Source organism: Arachis stenosperma, chromosome 4 (assembly GCF_014773155.1).
Source record: "Arachis stenosperma cultivar V10309 chromosome 4, arast.V10309.gnm1.PFL2, whole genome shotgun sequence".
Lineage (NCBI taxonomy): Eukaryota > Viridiplantae > Streptophyta > Magnoliopsida > Fabales > Fabaceae > Arachis > Arachis stenosperma.
The window spans coordinates 139,002,355-139,023,777 of NC_080380.1; the positions used below are offsets into that span (position 1 = coordinate 139,002,355).

The 21,423-nt window shown below is 30.5% G+C and overlaps 2 protein-coding genes across 12 annotated transcripts; one reads left to right on the forward strand and one right to left on the reverse strand.

Moving 5' to 3' along the window:
• The first annotated feature begins 908 nt into the window (after positions 1–908).
• On the forward strand, positions 909–12,890 carry LOC130973447 (TMV resistance protein N-like). Of its 9 annotated transcripts, XR_009084139.1 has the most exons (7): positions 909–1,391; positions 5,885–6,425; positions 8,283–9,378; positions 9,563–9,844; positions 9,944–11,453; positions 12,148–12,243; positions 12,338–12,890. XR_009084139.1 is itself a non-coding variant. In XM_057897967.1 (6 exons), exons 1-6 carry the CDS (start codon positions 1,169–1,171, stop codon positions 11,076–11,078), a joined length of 3,177 nt encoding a protein of 1,058 aa, XP_057753950.1. In that variant the 5' UTR covers positions 909–1,168; the 3' UTR covers positions 11,079–11,691. The 9 variants fall into 9 exon arrangements, 5 of the variants coding, with proteins under 5 accessions (XP_057753950.1, XP_057753951.1, XP_057753949.1 ...); XR_009084137.1 differs by having other exon boundaries at positions 12,148–12,890; XR_009084138.1 differs by lacking the exon at positions 12,148–12,243.
• LOC130973449 (ferric reduction oxidase 2-like) lies at positions 12,849–19,718 on the reverse strand. Of its 3 annotated transcripts, none has more exons than XM_057897970.1 (9): positions 19,310–19,718; positions 17,582–17,815; positions 17,385–17,487; positions 16,871–17,074; positions 16,117–16,351; positions 15,171–15,498; positions 14,411–14,654; positions 13,392–14,104; positions 12,849–13,206 (listed from the first exon to the last, which is right to left on the reverse strand). In XM_057897970.1, exons 1-9 carry the CDS (start codon positions 19,320–19,322, stop codon positions 13,067–13,069), a joined length of 2,214 nt encoding a protein of 737 aa, XP_057753953.1. In that variant the 5' UTR covers positions 19,323–19,718; the 3' UTR covers positions 12,849–13,066. The 3 variants fall into 3 exon arrangements, with proteins under 3 accessions (XP_057753953.1, XP_057753956.1, XP_057753954.1); XM_057897973.1 differs by lacking the exon at positions 19,310–19,718 and adding an exon at positions 19,234–19,290; XM_057897971.1 differs by lacking the exon at positions 19,310–19,718 and adding an exon at positions 17,987–18,549 and having other exon boundaries at positions 12,850–13,206.
• Between the last annotated feature and the right edge of the window lie 1,705 nt (positions 19,719–21,423).

A 21,423-nucleotide genomic window follows, 5' to 3' on the forward strand; every position in this document is an offset into this window, starting at 1 on the left:
TAGAACCTTAGAAATACATGTAATCGTTTTATTCCATCTAAATAAAAGAATTTTGTAATGCCCTATTCCCCTATTCAAACATAAGTTAATGGTCTCGTGCATTGTAGAATGGTCAAACTAGTTATGTCTTACATGATAGGGATGTAATTGTAATTCACCCTTTATGTTATGAGTTATAAGTTATAACAGTGAAATAATAAACCATTAGTGAGTATAAAAATAAGTGAAACACAGGAAGTAGTAATAAACTATACACTAGTAAAAGAGAGCCATTTCAATAAAAACATTTAAATCGTGTTATTTTAAAGATATTTTTAATAATTAAAATGTAACATATATAATCAACTAAATTATGTTATTTTTGTCAAAATTAGGTCAAACAAATTAATTTGACCGAAAAACAATAAATCAAATTTTGAATTATTTTAAATTAATATTATTTTTTATAAAAAATAACTACAATATTCTTATTATAAAAATTTTTTATTATATATATTAATTTTAAAAATCCTAAATTTTAATCCTTTTTTTTGTCTGTCGTTATAGGATTAAAATTTAAAATTTTTAAAATTAATATTATATATATATAATAAAAATATTTTAATTTTTTTATAAAAAATATTAATTTATATTAGTTTAAAATTTAATTTATTAATTTTTTGATTAAATTAATTTGTCTAATCTTTTTAATAAAACTAATATAATTTAATTAATTATATGTACTAAATTTTATTTTTAAAAAATATTTAAAATAAACGTTTTTAATATTTTTATCCAAATTATTCCTTAATAAAAATCATTGAGAAATAGATGAAGACTCCGGAGGAAATAAATAAATAAATAAATAAAATTCATTTAGATTAAAAGGTGTACGATTATCACATATTCACGCGTCTTCAGTATTCATTGCCCTCTCAACTTTGTGTCTCCATCACTACGGCGCTACCCAGCAGCTTCCGCTTACTTTCCTTTCTCTCTTCACAGAGAGTTTCTAAAACCTACTCATTAGCCTCATCATCATCGGGCCACCATCAGCAGCATGTAGAAGCCCCCACCATCGCCGAACTCTCTCCTCGGCCAGAGGGTACCGTCGGTGCCGCCATTGTGACAGACAGCGGGTGTCGTCTTGCCGCCGAACGTATCTTCCACTCACCTTCTTCTCCTCGTCATGAAATCTTTGCTCATAGCTCTTCTCTCGGCCTCGCAGATTGCTCCTGCTCGGCCCTCGTCGCCTCATCGTAGCAAACTTTGTGCCTGGCTGTCTCTCTGTTCTAGCTCTCTCTCTATGTCTTCGAGGTTACTCTGTCTCACCACGAGCTCACTGTCACCTCTATTATTTCGATCTCACTCTGTCAACATCGTGTCGTCATTCATCCCTCGCTGTCTCTCCGGTAAGCCACTACTTCTCCAGTTTCATCTTTTTTCGAGTTAATTTTTAAGATTCTAAGTTGAGTTTGTGTTCTAACTTTGATTCTGAAGTTTTCGTTACTAATGTGATTCTGAGTTTAGTTTGGATTTTGAGTTTGGATTCTTTGTTTAGTTTGTGTGATTCTGAATTTTTGTTGCTGATATGATTCTGTTCTAGTGTGCTTCTGTTTAAACTTAATATATAATGTTAAGTTTGATGATTGTGTAGAAATTGGATGTGGATGTGGATGTGGTTGGTGTTTTGCTGTTATTAGTGGTTATAAGTGGGATGTAACTGTAATTTGAAACAAATAAAGATGACCCCTTTTCCGAATAATGTTCAGTCGTTCTGAAGTTAGGAAAAGTCTAGGGTCAGCAACTTTTGTATTTTTTGGCCAGCACTTAACCATTAAAATAAAAGTGAGTGATCTCCTACCATTAAATATAATCTCACACCATTAAGTCAATTGATGATTACAAAACATTAAAATTGCTGTCTCCTAGCATTCCTCCTTAAGTTATATAGTTGAGTTCCATTATGACGAGGGAGATGTTCGAAAAATTATGTTATGTTAATGATGTGGTGGTACAACAAAGCATGGTATAACTGATGGAGAAGAAAAGTTGATTTGTGGAGGAAACGGAAGAAGGGAAGGGAAGAGAGGAAGAGAAGGGATAATGGAAGAATGGGACCGGGTGGGCTTTGGCGGTGGCGGTGGCGGCTCAGAGTGGTAATGGAAGAAGAAGAACGGAAGCGTTGAAGAGGGGAGGAGGATGAAAAGGGAGAAGGGGAAGAAGAGAACATTATGGTAAATGTGTGTTTTTGTTTACACTAAGTGTTTTTGGGATCTAACTACAAAATTATATTTTATAGAGGGACTTAATTACAAACTTTTAAAATTTAAAGTATATGACTATGAACGAATTTGTAATTTCAGTAAAAATATAGAAATTAATTGTGTAATTTAACCAAAAATAAATATATATTTTTTGTAAATATTTAAAATTAAGTTTTACAAATTTAAGAAATCAAATCATAATTTATGTTAACTAAATCCTTTAAGTAATTAATATTATTGACTATCTATAATACTTATTTGCATATACAATTTTAATAAAATACATGACAACCACCACAAATCAATATTAGTTATTTTTTGCTTTTTTATATAATCAATAAATATAAAACCAAGATTTAATTATTTTATCGGTCTTTACAGTTTTATCAAATTTTTAATTAAGTTCTAATAGTTTAAAAATTTGTAATTGCGTTTTATATTAGATAAAAGTTTTTAATTAGGTTCCTTCTAACTATTTTTTGTTAAATAATACAAAACTTTTTTGAAATGTATGTTCACTTTTGTATTTGTCGTGAGTTATGAAATATTTTAAAAATAAAATATAAAGACTAATAGAGTAAAAAAAAAGTCTAGGTAACTAACATTTTTTCGAGCCAACTTTTTAACAAACCAACTAATTTTGTAACAAAAAGATCCATCCAAAATATTGAAAAGAACATCTAAAACTGACAAAAAGTAACATTCAAAATCATTGAAAAAGAATATATAGATTTGCGAGAAGCTATGGCCGGAGGTGAAGACGGTGCATTCGATGAGGAGGGGTGTTTCTTGCCCCACAGCAGCGGCGTTGTTCTGGCCATGAACGACTACCTTGGATGAGGAAGGGAAGGAATATTCAAAATCTAACAAAAAGAAATAGCTAAAATTATTGAAAAAAAAACATCTAAAATCCAATCAAAAGAAATATCTAAAATCTGACAAAAGAAAATATTTAAAATTATAGCAAAAAAGAACATCTAAAATCAAATAAAATAGAACATTCAAAACTTAACAAAAAAGACTATTTACAAATATAACAATAACAAGAAAAAGAAAACTCATGGCGACACTTTGATGGAGGCCATTACAGCAACATTCTTCAGACGTGACGTGACAGATGAAGACTAATTATGATGTACGGTACAACGGTGAACAGTGACAGCAGAAGACCGACTATAGTACGTTGGTAGAGACAACCATGTGGAGAAGTGTTGCTGTTAGGAAAGAAGTCGTGAGAGAGAAAAGGAAATAGTGAGAGTTTTAGTTGTTCTTTTTTAATCCTAAGAGTAAAACATGAGTTTTGAGATAATAGGTTACCGAAATTGATTAGTACTCTAATTGATTTTACCTAACATGACTGAGAGTAAATTAAACTAAAATCAATTATAGCTGTTGCTGTACGGTTAATTTTTTTCAAACGAATCAAGTTCTAAATATAACTAGAACGAGGCCCGCGCGATGCGGACGGTAAATTAATAATAATATATAATAAATATTAAAATTTATTATGTTTTATAGAAATAAATTAAATATATGTAAATTAAAGTTAAATTTAAAAGGTATTTTATTTAAAATAATTTGTAATACAAAAGATTTGGATGTTGGAGTTGTACAAAGTGATATTTTTATTTGGTAGTTTGATTTTTATATTTGTTTTAGTTGATGAACTTAGTCTTCTTAGGTGGCGCTCGTCTTCCTTTTTTTTATTGGTTGTTGTTAAAGTTGTTGCTTTCTTTTTTCTATCGTAGGTTCTTGTGTAGGCATGTTCTTTATGAATTGTTGAGTTTGATGCACTTTCTATTATGTTGTTTGTTCCATTTTTGTATGTTTGTTCTTCCAAAGATGTGTCTTGAATTTGTATGGTATTCTTTCTTCTTAATCTCTTGATGGAGTGGTGTTTCAATGTCATTATTTTTCTGGAATGTCATTAGATTTAAAGAAGTTGTGCCTAATAAGCTTTTTGCTTCGCCATCAAATAGTGCAAAAGTTGTTGTAACACTTTGATCTAAAATCTTTAATTGAATTCTGAATCTAAAATAAGTATAGGGTTAGTAACTAATAATTTGATAGATGAGATTATGAAAAGTATATAGAGTTATTTTATTGTTGGATATTGTGATATTTGATTACGTGTGTCACAAATGTAGTTGTTTCCTTTTTTATATACTTTCTTTTGACACTTTTTACATTTAATATAGTTCCATCCAAATTTGTCATCAATTTCGTTTATAGTTGCTAGAATTGTGAAGATATTTTCCTATTCCAATATTCAATTGATGTTATCATTAGGTATATGGTATTTGAGTAAGTATGAATGTATGATGCATGTTGTGAGTTTTTTTTTGTCATACCTAATCATCAGATTCTCATTGCATGACTATTAGATCTTTGATAGTTATTTGATTTCTAATCATTCTGCTCTAAAAGAATGATGCTCTATGGAGTAAGTTTGAGATGTGTAGTTCGAAAATAAATTTCTTGTGCTAAATTTGATGTTATTTGAAGGAATAGTGATAAGAGACTTATATAAGTAGTTTAAATAGTATGAAATTTGAATACTTATAACGTAAAATTTATTATGATTAATAATATTATTATAACATTTGTAATATGGATGTTTATTATTTTAGTGAGTTATTTATAAAAATTAATAAATTAATTATTGGGGTTATAAATTTATTGTATTGTTTATAACGGTAAGATATAATAAATATAGGAATATGAATTCAATGTATTTGTAGGTTACAAATTTATTGTATTGTATTTTTTAGTTTTTTATTTGTATATTTTATTTTTTGCTGATTTGGAAATAATAGTTGATTTGGCAAAAATTGAGTGGTTAATTCTAAAATTTTGCCAAATAAGCAATAATGCTAACATGACATTAGTAAGAAGAAAAAATGTTTAAAAATAATGTGGATAAATTTATACATCTATTTTTATATATTAAGAATAGATAGATTACCTCAGGGGCGGAGCTACATACTGGGAAAGGGGGGCAACGGCCCCCCTAATTTTAATTTTTTACATGTAAATTATATGTAAATTTCAGTTTAGCCCCCCCTAAAAAATTTATTTTAATATTATTTTATTGTGTAAATAATTTTAGCCCCCCTCTAATATTTTTTCTAGCTCCGCCCCTGGATTACCTCGTCACATACATAGAACCTTATAAATACATATAATAGTTTTGTTCCATCTAAATAAAAGAATTTTGTAATGCCTTATTCAAACATAATCTGATGGTCTCGTGCATTGTAGAATGGTCAAACTATTTATGTCATACATGATAGGGATGTAAGTGTAATTCACCCTTTATGTTATGAGTTATGACAGTGAAATAATGAATCATTATTAGTGAGTATAAAAATAAGTGAAACAGAGGAAGTAGTAATAAAATAGACACTAGTAAAAATCTTTGAGAAATAGATGAAGACCGAAATAAACAAAATTCATTTACATAAAAGGTGTACCACTATCACAGATTCACGCGTCTTAAGTATTGATTACCCTCTCAGCTTTGTGTCTCCTTCATCACTACCCAGCAGCTTCCGCTTATTTCCTTTCTCTCTTCACAGAGAGTTTCTTAATTGATGTTATTAATTAACTGTTTAGTGTTAACCACAACTCTTATGCAGCACATAGATACACTTCTTCAAACTTCAAACATATGGCATCCGCCTTTTCTTCCACTTCAATCCCACTACCACCACCACCACCACCACCACGATCATGCACCTATCACGTGTTCTTGAGTTTCAGAGGAAAAGACATCCGTACAGGCTTCATTGGCCATCTCTATGCGGCTCTCAACAGGAAGGGAATCACAACCTACAAAGATGACAAAAACCTTCGCAAAGGCCATGTTATTTCAAAAGAACTCCTCAAAGCAATTGAAGAGTCCATGTTTGCAGTCATTGTTTTCTCACCGGACTACGCTTCCTCCAGTTGGTGCTTGGATGAGCTCCAAAAGATCATTGAGTGTAAGAACCAGCTGGGGTTACAAATGCTGGCAGTGTTCTACGGTGTGGAGCCTAGTGATGTGAGGCACCAAAGAAGAACCTTTGAGGAAGCTTTCAAGAAACACGAAGAGAGACATGACAGTGAGAAGGTCAAAAGATGGAGAGATGCGCTAACACAAGTTGCTGCTCATTCTGCTTGGACCTCCAAAATATATGAGTAAGCTAAACTAGTCATTAACTTATTACTCTTGTTATTACTACAATTTATCTTCTGCTATACACGTTCAAACTTTTAGATCCATATCCATCTAAACAAAAGTGCAATCATTGTAGATACCATTTTTAACAAACGGCTCCGCTAGAATGCAATGTTAAACAACCATGGCAACAGTATACTAAAAATTAACTATAATGTTTAATTTTTTTTCTATAAACATATCAATTTTTAATTGATCAATAAAATTAAATAATAACAAATTATATTCTGGTACATATGATTTTTTTTTTCCAAAAGAGATTTAGACCATATCTACCCTGCCTTCATAATTTTCGTTCTTAGAAAAAAATTATTGTCAAATTAGCTTTTTACTTTTTTTCATTCAGTTAGACAAATCAATATTTAATAGATTTTTTTTTGAAAAAATAAATATTTGAATTAAAGTTTATAGTAATACATGAAATATGGAATATTTTCTTTTCTTCTTCAACGTAGATACAATCACACCATGAACGAATTACTATAAATTTGAGTTTAAATATAATAATGATGGTTATTTTCGTCTACCACAAATTTTTTTCTTGAATTACATATTAAATAACGATCTCGTAATAAAATAATATGGTACCACAATGGAATTAATTTAAATAATATTAATATTATAAAATTAATTGTATTATATAATATAAATTTAAAAGTATTATATTATTTAAAAATTAATGAGATAATATGTGGATTAATGTTAAACTTTTTGACTCATTTATAAAAATATTTGTAATTTGTATATAGTTTAATATTTATAATTAATGTGAAAATTATTATTATTATAGTTTTAATATAGATATTAATTATATTTAATCATTATTTTTTAATTTAATAGAATAATAATAGCTATTAAATTTAATTATTTTTGTATCATTATTATATAGAAATTTTTTATTTTTATTTTGTAGAATTATAAAATTACCATCTATATAAAATTACTGGCGTGACACAATCATAAAAACCAATATGTCATCATAAGCTCATTTTATATAATAGATTTGTACCATCTTTTATATGATAAAAATAGATAGAATGATGCTGATAATAAATGTAAAAATACAGCGTAATAATCCAAATTAATTCCAAAAAAATATTTTTTTGTAAAAAAATTTAAATTTTAACAAATTTTAACTATCAAATTAGTCTCTAATTTTATATTTTATTAGACATTAATTCTCGTATTAAATTTTAGTTAAAAAGTTAAACAAAACAATACATATTGTTATTTAATAACAAACATAATGATTCCTAAAAATTTTTAAAATTCTAAGATTAATTTTTTCATAGAAACAAATAATGTTATGTGAAAATTAATTTTTCTATTAAAATAAAAATTGAACACTAATTTAGTAACTGAAATTTGTTTAAAATTAAAATGTCTTATTAAAAAAATTTTAAGAACTAATTTGGAGTATTTCTCAAAAATATATATTGCATTGTCCTTTTTTGTTTCTTAATAGGCGTAAATAGATATCAAGAGTTTTTAATTTTATGATGATTTATATAACCTGAAATTCTTTCGTATAATACGGTTTGTTAGTATGCCACCTAACTAATAATAATTCAATGAATCAGGTATCAAATTAAAATAAATTTTATAAAAATCTATATCAAATGAATAAATTACCTGAAAAATATATATAGCTTATTACAAATAACTTTTATAAAAGAAAATTGTTTTTGTAAACATCAGTTGTTGTGTTGTATTGTCTTCCTTTATCTTATTACAAAATTTATTTTTTATAATAAAAATTGTTGCTTTATTTTTCTTGTGCTGCTAGACTTACAAAGAAATTCTCTTTCCCAGAACAGGGACGAAGCAGTACTTGTGGAAAATATTGCTCAACATATATTTGAAATATTGATTCCTAAGTTGCCATCTTCAATGAAGAATCTTGTGGGGATTAATTCAAGAGTGGAACAAGTGATTACTCAAATAGGCCTTGGATTGAATGATGTTCGCTATATAGGCATATGGGGAATGGGCGGCATAGGTAAGACCACTATTGCTAGAGCTGTCTTTGAAACCATTCGATTTAGATTTGAAGTTACTTGCTTTCTTGCCGATGTAAGGGAGAACTGTGAGAAAAAAGATATTACTCACATGCAAAAACAACTTCTTGATCAAATGAATATAAGTTCAAATGCTGTTTATAACAAGTATGATGGGAGGACAATAATTCAAAACTCTTTACGTCTCAAAAAGGTACTTCTTGTTCTTGATGATGTAAATCATGAAAAACAATTAGAGGATTTGGCTGGGGAGCAAGATTGGTTTGGTCCTGGAAGCAGAATAATAATTACAACTAGAGACGTAGAGGCGCTAAAGGGACCAGAGGTGCATGAAACTTATAACGTTGAAGGGTTAGTGGAAAGTGAAGCCCTTAACCTCTTTTGTTTGAAAGCCTTTAAACAGCAGAAGCCTACAGAAGGGTTTTTGGATTTGTCCAAAGAAGTAGTCAAATATAGCGGTGGTCTCCCATTGGCACTTAAAGTATTGGGTTCCTATCTTAATGGTAGACGTACTATTGCGGTTTGGTATAGTGCTATTGAAAGAATAAAGAAGACTTCACATTCTAAAATTATTGATGTATTGAAAATAAGCTATGAGGGTTTAGAAGATACAGAAAAGGATATTTTTCTAGATATTGCTTGTTTCTTTAAAGGGAATAAAAAAGAATATGTAACAAAGATATTAGAAGGATGTGGTTATCAGGCTGACATTGGTCTTGATATTTTGATTAACAGATCATTGATCACTATAAATAAATATGATCAATTGGGGATGCATGATCTGCTTGAAGAAATGGGCAAACAAATTGTAATTAAAGAATCTCCAAATGATGCTAGTAAGCATAGCAGATTGTGGTGTTTGGAGGATGTTGAATTTGTACTTACTCAAAAGAAGGTAAGTGTCGATTTTTCTCAACTATAGGACGCATAGAATTAAAATAAGAATTTGAAAATGTCTTTGATATTATATCTAGGTAACTAAAAACTATTTTTTGTTTTTATGGTTATCTCAATGAGTATAGTTTTTTCATTGGTTTTTTTAATTGTTTATTTATTTATTTATTTACGTGTATGTGTAGAAAACTAAAGCAACTCATGGCATCGTTGTAAGTAAGTGGTGGTATAGCAAGACTGAAGTGATTCAGAGAGATTTATCTTTCTCAAAAATGTGCCAGTTAAAGCTTCTCATTTTAGATGGTGTAGAAGCTCCCATTCTCTGCGATATTCCTTGTACATTAAAGGTATTTCGCTGGAGATATTGTCCACTGGAAACTCTGCCCCTTACAGATCATCAACGCTATGAGCTTGTTGAAATTAATCTGTCTGGTAGCAAAATTGTAAAGTTATGGGATGGAAAGAAGGTAGACCTTTTCATCAACAGTTCTATCAAATTTTATTACATAAACATTTCCAGCATAAATATTAACCATGTGCTATATTTTTTTTTTATGTTTTTTCAGGTTCTAGAAAAGTTAGAGCACTTAGATCTGTCAGGGTGCCAGCAGCTGAAGCAAACACCAGATCTTTCTGGGGCTCCCAATCTTAAAAAACTTAATCTTTGGGGATGCAAGAAGCTGGATTATATTCACCCGTCTCTCACCCACCACAAGAGGCTTGTTGAATTGAATTTAAGGGGATGTAGGAGTCTTGAAACACTTGGAGATAAATTGGAGATGAGTTCACTCGAGAGACTAGATCTATACTCCTGCAGTAGTTTGAAGAGACTGCCAGAATTTGGGGAATGCATGAAACAGTTATCGATTCTTAATCTGACACTTACAGGTATAGAAGAGCTACCCCCAACGCTTGGAAATTTGGCTGGCGTGTCTGAATTGGACTTAACTGGATGCAGCAAGATTACTGGTCTTCTCTTATCACTTTCACTAGGATGTTTCGTTGGCCTAAAAAAATTGGTGTTATGTAGTCTTCCACAGAAAACTGATTATGATGATTCTGACAGCTCATCTAGAGAAGAGTCGACCCTTTCCTATGATATTGCCCACTTAGCGTCGTTGATGGATTTGGTTTTATCTCGTAACAGTTTTTTAAGAGTTCCAATAAGTATCCATCAACTTCCCAGACTTACACGTCTAAAGCTATCTTTTTGCTGGGAATTGGAGGTTTTACCAGAGCTTCCATCAAGTCTAAGAGAATTAGATGCACAGGGTTGTTATTCACTGGATGCATCAAATGTTGATGATGTCATATCAAAGGCGTGTTGTGGCTTTGCAGAATCAGCTAGCCAAGATCGTGAAGACTTCTTGCAAATGTTGATCACAGGGGAGGAAATTCCAGCATGGTTTGAGCATCAGGAACAAGATAACGGAGTATCACTCTCATTCCCACTTAATTGCCCTTCAACTGAAATGGTCGCACTTGCTCTCTGTTTCCTAGTTATCCAAGATATCCAAGGATTACAGCCTTCGGTGATCTGCAACGGGAAAGAATTCATCAACACGAGTTTAGAGGTGTGGGATAGTTCAGATAATTTGTTTATTGTGTGTGTGAACAGTTACTATTTTAGTAAGCTGTTATGCCAACAAAATCGCTTCCAAATGTTATTTCCAGATCGTGACTATCTTCTTATCCAAGTAAAGAGAAGTGGAGCACGTTGGTTGTTCAAGCAAGACATTCAAGATTTCAAGAAAAGAAAATATGAAACAGGGAAAAGAAAAGCAACTCTTGAAGACTTGAACTGAACATAGACATGATTTCACATTCTTCAGCTTCTAGAAATAAGATGCTCTTGGTTGACACTCCAGTGTATGAACAAGAGTTAGAGCCAGCCGCCACAGCGGAGGGCTCTATTCCCCATTTGGCATCTCGCAAAAGCTCTCACCCACCTCATAGCTCATGACACACCTCTCAATATGTTACATGTATCATTGCCAAGCTTAGATATCCTCAGCTAAATGGTTCCCCAGATCTGAAGCTTTTGACACAGCTCATTGCATCCATCCAGAAAGAAATGTAAATCTTTTTTATATCAATATTGCTATTTGAACTTTGCATTTTAGTTTCTAATTCTTTTTCTTTCAATTTTTAGGAAAAATAATATGTTGGTTTATGATAGAGGAGAGTTTATGTTATCTGATTACTGGGACTGTGTTTTTGTGTTAAATTGCGTGTTTCAAATTGTGAATATGAAAAAAGATGGGTACGGAGGAATATGAATTGAGCATTTGGGGATTGTATTTGAATTCATTGTGACGGCTTTTCTTTTTTCTTTTTTTTTTTTTTTTTTTGAATGTCTTGGGGAAAATATTTTAATCTTGGTTTCATGTGTAAACTACTCCAATGAGGTTACACTAATTTATTTTATTGGGTTTGAGGATTTTTAAGAAGATGGCGCTTGAGATCGAGAATGGTTTGAATTTTTCGTTGCTGTAGCATAGAACTTGTTTGACAACCCAGATTGAGATTCATTACAGAGGGAAAGAGAATCTACAGGCCATGGAGGGTACCAATGTCAACTTAGTAGCCATTCTTATAAGTTTCGAGTTTGTTTTGATCTGCAATTATTGATAAAGAATAAGCTATATGTTGTCTAGTTCTGTGGGTTATGGCTTTGATGTACCGCATCAGTACTTTGATTACTAAAGTTTGATTGCCATATGAATCAAAGGTTAATGGGTATTGCTATTATGTTTCTTGTTTTATACAGTGTCTTGGGGATTTGATAAATCAGTGGTGTTTAATTTATCTGTTAGACATGATAATCGATGCATCATCCCTTGGAGAACATATAGAATGTGCAAAGGTTATCACCTTTACATTCTCTGCTTGACCAATGATTACTTCAATGATGAATCTTGCCGAGATCTCAGGTTTTAAACTTTAAACTTTTGATTCAGCCCCAGGAACAGGTCAGCCAAGGTGAACCTGAAGATTTTTCTGATTAACCTTTTTTTCATGCCAAAATATTAAGCACTGGCTGGGTGCCTATTGAGGATATCGTAGATTTGAGCAAAAGTAAGATGGAAAGGCAAAGGCGTGAAGGGGAAAGTGTTTGACAAATATATTTGCAGATGTGATTGAAGTGAACAACTTTAGTAGAGAAGAAAGTTATGTCCATTTGCCGGGAGCTCAATTTAATTTTGTTAGAAAAATGTATCTTGAGAGGTAATAACATTTTCACATTTTTTTAAATAGTTTTTGAAGGAGCTGGAGTACATCACTATTAGTTTCCCCTGGAACTCAAGTGATCTCAATTTTTGGCTCTGGAAACTTGAAACATCAATTTTTAAAGATTATGGAAACCTTAGCAAGGCGAAAATTCAGTCTATGTCAATATCCATCTGGTGTTGTGTAAATTTGAGTTTGATGTAACCATGTATGGGACTATTTGGATTCATAAATAGTGAAATTGTTTGTATGCTAATATTCTAAAAAAATGATATGGAAGTAAAACCCTTTTACCTTTTTTGTTATGCTCCTCATGACAGATTTCATTTTCTAACATTTGTTACATAACCAATTTACACTATCAAAAAATAATAAAAATTCTAACTCAAAATAAGCTAGCTAAGATCAATTCTCGCGAATAGCTAAACGTTTTATATCTTCTAACAATTCAAGTAAAATCACCAATTAAAGCTAAAGGACTCAAAGTGCAGAGTTTCAGCCAATTTAGATGAGCAAACAGCTGCTACCTCCTGCCTCATTTCCTTGGGACCAGAAACAAGAACCCCCGCATTTGACCCTTTCAGTTCCAACAGTAATCCTTCATAAAAGAAAAAATAAAAGCAAATAAAAGACAGAGAAAAAAAGAAAAGAGAGCAATTTCATACCCTTGATATGTCTCTAGGCTATAGTTTAAAATAAAGATTCCCTTAAATTGAGGTTAGTGTTATAGTTTACAAATTACATAGTAATTTGCCAAAAAAAAAAAAAAGTGAAGTGACTTACTTCTTAGGTCAGGTCTTCCACCATAATGCACATTTGTAGCATTGGCAAGGATTTGGTTTGGTAGGCTTTCCAATTCTCTTTCTACGTCACAAACTTTGAAATTTGTTGATCCTACTGATGGAGATGACCCCTCCATATTCTGTACCTTCTTTGCTTCTTTGGCATTTTGTTTCTTGTTCCAAAGAACAGCTCCACTTGCACCCATTGCTATAGACGCACATATCACTAACATGTTGATAGAAGACTTCAAAGGGTATGAAAATATTTTATTGGTGTTATGATCAACAGGGAAAATGTAGTAATGGTTAATCATCCCAATTAGGATAATGAAGATTATGAAAGAAGATGATATTATAGCACCAAGCCAAACCCAACTATTTGGACCTAAAATAGTAGAAATAGGCGAGTCTTTTTTGTTGGGCTTGAACCATATGGATTGAAGGGGAATTGGATTATTATTCTGTTTAAGGTCTTCCTCTCTTGTGATGTAAGCCTCAATTTGTAGTTGCAAACTAGAAATGTCACCGTTGATTCCATAACTTGGGAGGATCATATCTAACATTGAGAGATAAGAGGTGTTCTTAAATGCACAAATTAAGGTAAGTTTTGGAGTTCTGTATCTCAATGTTATGTTTAGATATATTAGCTCTCTGATGATAGACACAAAAGGAGTGATGCCACTGCCTCCACTAATCATCACAAGAGTTTCGTGCCTGGTGAATAGAAAGCAGAGTTATTACTTTGTAAGAAATTATAAACAATCATTTTAGACTTAGCCAGATGTGATGTTATTTAGAGATTAACTTTCTTGCTAGCAACCCAAAAACACTTTTCTATAAATTTCTGAGGTTTTTAGAGCTTTAAGGTGATAATAACTAGTTTTTCCCCTTTAGTTGTGAAAATTGTAATAATTTCTTAACATATATATATATATATGCAAAAAACAAAAAAACAAATTCTTGAATGGATGTGTAATTTGTTAATATAAACTTGGGCTTTATATTAACAAAAATGCAAACCTTAGATAATCGGTTGATACAGGTCCATAAGGACCTTCAACATGGACATTGATATGATCAATTGCAGATGGTACTGAAAGCATCTGATAGAGTTTCTGGGACCAAGCTCCCTCACTCTTAATGACAACACTTAGAATTTCAGGCTCCAAGTTACTATTAGAAGTAACTGTAAATGGATGCCACTGCAACTTTGATATGCTTGGTATGTTTATGAACACAATACTTGTGGGATTATATGTCAACCCTGCCAAAAAAATATATATAGCGACATCAGCACTAAAAACAATATATAAAAATTTATCATTGAAATTTGAGCATTTTTTTTTTTCAAGAAGCAGGTCATAAACCAAATTATCTACTTGATCCCTCAAAAATATTTGACATTGGTTTGGTTCCTTACAAATATATAATATATCAACTTAGTCCCCTGAAAATTATACGTCACATTAGTCAAATTCTTGAAAGATTTTTTATTAGTCTAGTCCTTAGAAAATATATGTGATAATACTCTAGTCCTTAAAAAAACATGCAACCTCAACTTGATCTTTTATTTTATAAAATTTGTTTGCAGAAAGTGATAATGTCTTTGCACACACTGTTTTTTAAACCTACCCGAGTACCAAGAATAGGAAAAACCGATTTTTTTTCCCATCTCTCTCACACCCTCTATGATTTTGGTGTCTGTAATTAGTATTCTGTATCTTTAAACAATTAAGAGACAAGGTCTAAGGGACTAAACATCTAGTTTATTTTATCTTACCATGGGTCTTAGAGAAGTTAAGTTCTACCGCTTCACATGGCAAAACACGAACAGAAACCAACCGAGCTTGCTGTCTTGATTGCAAGAACCTTAGATAACGATCAACCAAGAAGAGGTAGAAACCAGGGAGCATAATACAAGCATAGGAGATTCCCACATGAAAGATGAACAACACAATGAAGAGGATGTAGAGGTGGTGTGTGTAGAAGAAAAGCTCAAAGGCTTTTCTCCTAATGCGAGGGAATGTTGTAAGCCACATTAAAAGACCAATTAGCAAAGTTAACTCTCCTGCTACATTTGATATCCCTGTTTTTTTCCATTCTAGCATCTGCATTGAGAATCATAGTAATAGTATCATGAATCTATAGTTCTATGTTATAGTAGATAACAAAATGATAAAAAAATATCCAAGTGACAAGCATAGAGCACAATAGTAGTAAATAACTTGTTTGTGCTAGAAATAGTTAGTTAGTCAGTATAGTTTCTTTTATTTAACAATTTTAATTAATTTTATTTCACAAGATCCTAAAATCCAATAATACATTAAAAAGAAAAACATAAACAAGAATTAAACATGCCCTTAGAATTGGTACTTTCTTCTTTTCTTTTGAATCCAAGATTTGAAATTTTCATGCATACAGTGTGATTCAAGTTTTAGACCACATATCATTAGTTCGCAAACTTGATTTATTTTTCACATTTATCAGTCAACAACCCTATATTTCACTCCATCAAATTTCAAAATGCACCATGAATTGACTCCATGACTTGGGAATCAAATCATTTCATAATCTCTACTTTAGCAATCTTAACTCAACCAACTTTAAAACTATTTTCTAGTTTAGTTCTCTATCAAAAACCTCAAGAAAATGATTTATTTTAATTTCACTAAATAATTTTCAAAATATAACCCTCTCATTAAAAGTAGGGGACTATTTTGACGAACCTTTGAAAGTTGATTAGTCACTGCCCAATAAATGATGTAGCAAAGGCCATGAGCAGTGAAGATTGTCATGAGCATATTTCCAAGCCAAATATGGTACTTTATGCAACTCTCTGATTTTAGACCAACCAGTGGCAACAATGAGGAGCCACGTGTCACTGGGAAAAACAACATTGCCAAGCATATGTTCCCAACTTTCCCCAACATCACTGCTGATTTATCTAGTTTCTTCTGCCATCTGCGAAAACACAAAAATCACTTCCTTCACCACCAATCCTAGTTATTAAAACAGAAATAATATTTAGAAAAATGTTTGAAATTGCGATCGAGATCGCATAAAAGTTATATTATTAATACCTTAATTGCACGCTAATGAACAAAATTCATGATTGAGACCATAATCAAAACTATAATCCTTAAATAACTTAATATATATCCATATCATAGAGCAAATATGTGTAAAAGTCAAGTCATTGTGTATGTAATTGCATTATGATTTTAACTTAATTGCAAAATATTCAACAAATATTCAATTGATGCAACTGCAATTACAATACATTAAAGGCTTAGTACATACATATTGCATATAGCAATTTAGAATGTTTATTTGTATGTAGAGTTGCACTTAAATTCCACATGTTCACCATCATTCTCCTATATGAATAGACACACTAAATGACTGTATACTCTTATGAAAATTAATTCATATACAAAATTTCTGAGTCTGATAGGAATATATAAATATATATATTCTTACACTTTTTCTCCATCTTCTGCTGCTGATTTCTGAGAAATTTTGGCAAAGCTGTTGTTTAGATAATTTGAAAAGGACCAAACTAGTAGCACAATGAACATAAACAACAAGGCAAGTTCCGTGCCAGAAACAATGCCAAGAGGGCCTCTCACAAGCATTGGACGCTTCCCTATGAATACTCCCTCACATTTCTTCCCATTCTTGCTCCTGGAGTGGTGCAAAGAATCCAAGGAATTTAATGCCAATCATCAGAACTGGGAATACTCTAATTATGTTATAAGAATACTACATCCATTGATAAGTCGTTTTTATTTTTCTGATACATTCATCAATTGTTTTACCAAGAATCAAATTGCATCCAAAAATATCAATTTATGAATGTACTACAAAAAAGAAAAAAGAAAAAAAAATGGATGGACACAGTACCTTAAAATACTTATTACTTAGAAAAGTAGATATGGCTAGAAGAATAAGAAAAAAATCAAATGGGATTCAAGAATAAGAAAAAAGATAGCACCTTTCCATTTTGAAATAATTGTATTTCTTTGCTATATGGAGGTAGATACTTCCCAATACAGCTATGAACAATATTGGAACAGTGAACAGGAGAAGTGTTGCACCTGCAAGAAGATCATAGAATATATCAGCATAAAACAAAGAATGTAGATATGTGAATTTTGCAAATACATATGTAGCTGAATCGGAAAATGAGACCTTGTTTTCCAAAATATGAAGAATTGATCTTTGCTTTTAGTTGCGGTAACCATATCTGCTTATAAGTGTCTGTTGGAGCCACTACCCAAACAAAAACCCAAGCCAAAAACAAAACCAGCACCATTAACCTTATTGCAAATTGAGCCCTGCCATATTTTTCTTGAGAAGGTGGTGACTTCTTCAACACATCCTCATCCATCTCTTGGTTTGTCACTTGTTCACTCCTTCTTCTTCCTTTAACAGTCCAGAAAAGACAGCAGAGTATTCAGTTTAGAGAAAGTGACTACTATATGTAGTCATGAATTAAAAACAACAATAAATGGAACTCTTGTATATATACAAGGAGAAATCAAATTTGTGATCCCATTAGAGGTGGGAATGGACTGATTCTTGGGCGAACCTTACCAGTTAGTCCTGGAACCTTTCTTAGGGAGGTTGTACTGTTTATCACTTTAGATTTCGGAACTCACCAAGAAAAAGAAATCAAAATTGTGACACTGACTAGGAATGAAAAACCAAGTTGCATGAGACTAGCTATAGTATTTATGACATTAAGAGTACAATGCCAAAATCATGTGGGGCATTATTAAGAATTGAATGTGTTTAAGGTCAAGCAATTCAGTGTGATGTTTTGTGTGCAAATTTAAATGAAAGATACAGGTGCACAGAATCAAAGGACATGAACATGGTCCTTTATGTGAAGCAGATAGAGATAGTAGTTGGACTCTTGAAAGTTGAAACTGGAGTACTGAACTGAATTTAAATCCCATCTTGGTTTTATAGAGAATTTACATTGTGGCTCATTTTTTATTGCCTTCAAACTAGGAAGGAGGTGAAGATTTTGTTGAATGTGGCAAATTTGGGGAAATTTGAGTGCTATGTTGTGGGGTAATGGGGTTACACTTGGTAGCATGAAGGCTTGTGCCTTTTAGAAGCTTAGTGGGGTGTGCGTGTGTTGGGGCGTGTGTCAATTTTACTTGGCGTGTGGTTAACTTTGGTACGTGGAGAATTTCACATACACATTGGAAAATAACATAATATATGTAAATATTTTTTGAACCTTTTTATTCTTACATTGATAGTAAATATAAGCAAATTTTGAATGGAATATAAAGCATTTAGCCATTTATAGTCATTTTTTGGATGTCTATGAAAAGATACAACAAAAGAATATACTCCTTTTGTTTTAAAATAAGTTTTTTTTTTAAGATTAGTTTTTCAATAAATTATTAAAAGTAAAAGATATTTATTTTAAAATGAAAAGAGTAAAAAAATACAATAACGACAATATATATATATATATATATATATATATATATATATATATAAATTGACAAATTATTTTGTAGGAAAAAGATAAAATTTAATTAATATTATACTTATTTTCTTTTTAAATGGTGTATTATTATTAAGGACCAAAATATAAAAAATTATTTTAATACTATGAATAAAAATATTATTTTAAAATTTTTAAAAGTACGAATAAAACAATTAATTTAGAACAAAAAGCAAATTTTCATTATTTTGACGGCACTGGCTACTGGATAGTACTAGTCTAGTACAGTCAGCAGCAGGTAATCTAACATAAAAGAAATGAGAGAGCATGCATGTTCCCAATCATTAGGATGCATTCTAATAAGTCCACCAAATACCTCATCGGATTTTCTGTCGTAAACTCGAACTAATTTCAAAACTAAACTTGTTTTGAGATCAGGAGGAATCACATACTGTTCGTATTCATCTTTATTGATTCAATTCTCCAGCTTCAGCTTGTTCTAGGGTTATCCGCAATCGCCAATCTTGAATCCTGCTTGGTATGGTGTATTAGAAGAAGGTTGTGAGACCAACAGAAATGGAGGGTTTCGATCTGATTTTCTCTAGATTGAAGAAAAATAGAGATGGATCTGACTACGAATTTGAATGTGGAAGGGGCGTGTGTTGTTCAAGTTGCAGGGACAGAAAATGTGATGAATTGAAAGTCCGGAACCATGGGAGAAAAGGAGGAGAAAGGGAAGTGGGTCAGAGCGAAGGTGCATTATTAGAGTGCACTCAAATTGAGGGGGTGCATTAATATTCTATTCTATTCACTCTCGTTTGCAAGATTGACTTTTTGTGATAAACTTCCTACTAGAAGTTGCTATTTCATGATTTTGTTTAAACATTAAAAAGTAAAATTTCTTCTTATGGGTAATGGTTAATTATCATATATCTTGATTAAAAAATAATTTAAATACAAAATTAATTAATAATAATTGTATTTTTATTTATCATAAATCATTCGTATATAATAATTTTTTTATTAATTATTGAATTGTATATTGATATTTTTTAAATATAAAAAATATCAAATAATTGATGTTTAAGCTTTTTTCACTTAATCTTTTTTTTTTTTGAATGAAAGAAGATTCTTTTATTATTATATCGATTTTTTTACATGGATATATCAATATCAATAAAACAACTATATAAAAAAACTTTTCACTTTAAACGTCGATTTTTTTTGGGTGTTCTAATGTTTGAACATTAATTATGCATACGCCATTAAATTATATGTAAATATTATGGTAGATTTCTTTAACAAAAATGTTATTCGTATACTAAAATTAGCTATTAAAAGCAGTAATCAAATATTTATGTATAAATATATGTGTGATTTAATTTATTTTTAATGTGTATTTATATTTTACTATATATTTTATATTGGTGGCTGAGTGATTTTAATATACAAATAATATATAATTGTTATATAAAAAATAAAATATATTACCTCAAACTAGGATAAATACGGATCGGGTCGGATATACCCAAAATCTCGGTTTGATCCACACTAAAATCATCGAATCGGATCGAATTTAATATCCGCAATTTTTAAACTTAGATTCGATCGACTCTCAAGATATATCCACAAAACATAAAAATATTTTAAAAATTTTATTTTTATTTAAAAAATATCAATAAAATTCTATTTTCTATTCTTTTAAATATATTTACTCTTAACATATTATTAAATATAGTTTTTTTAAGGTTTAATTACTCCATTGGTCTCTATAGTTTCGCAAAATTTTTAATTAAGTTCTTATACTTTTTTCCTTTTAATTAGATCTCTGCATCAATTTTCTTTTTCAATTAAGTTCCTCTTAACAGTAATTGATTTAATTGTACAAGAACCCAAATAAAAAAAATTTGGTGCAAATATCCAAATAAAAAAAAAAGTGCCTAACTCAATTAAAAAAATAAATTGGTGCAAGAATTTAATTAAAAAAATATATAAAAACCTAATTAAAAATTTTGTAAAATTATAAAAATTAACAGAATAATTAAAATTTTTTTAAATAATAAAAATAAAATAATATAACATGTATAATAATTATTAATTAAAATAAAAAATATTTATTTATTTATTTTTGTAAATCTACATATATCTACATGAAATTCGTAATTTAATTTTATTAGTGTGCGGATCATATTGAATCCGATCCATGATCACGCTAGACCCTACCTCAATCAAAACCTCAATCAGACCCTACCTCAATCAGAACCTCAATCAGAATCATCTATGGAGATGTCTCAAAAGCTAAAATAAAATTAGAAAGAGGCTCTTACAAACGCTAAAATAAAATTAGAAAGAGGTCTTACAAATACGACGAATTCACACCTCAATGTTTTGTAGATAATGAAACATTGATGATAGCATTCATAGCAAATTTAAAGAGAATAATACTACACATTTAAATATTTTTATTAATCAAATCTAATCAAATTAGTTTAACATCAACAAAAATCAATTATGGATAGCATTATTCTAAAACTCATTATTTAATTTAATAAAAAGACTTAAATAA

What these genes read in the sequence shown, in the direction of transcription:
- LOC130973447 (XM_057897965.1), top strand. Translation starts at nt 1,169, where the DNA reads ATGAAATCTTTGCTCATAGCTCTTCTCTCGGCCTCGCAGATTGCTCCT. An exon ending in CATCCCTCGCTGTCTCTCCG is followed by an intron (nt 1,392 to 5,884) that starts GTAAGCCACTAC and finishes ACTCTTATGCAG; the next exon opens with CACATAGATACACTTCTTCA. An exon ending in AGTTATGGGATGGAAAGAAG is followed by an intron (nt 9,845 to 9,943) that starts GTAGACCTTTTC and finishes ATGTTTTTTCAG; the next exon opens with GTTCTAGAAAAGTTAGAGCA.
- LOC130973449 (XM_057897970.1), bottom strand. An exon ending in TTCATATTTTGGAAAACAAG is followed by an intron (nt 17,488 to 17,581) that starts GTCTCATTTTCC and finishes ATCTTCTTGCAG; the next exon opens with GTGCAACACTTCTCCTGTTC. An exon ending in TAACTTCTCTAAGACCCATG is followed by an intron (nt 14,655 to 15,170) that starts GTAAGATAAAAT and finishes TTTTTTTGGCAG; the next exon opens with GGTTGACATATAATCCCACA.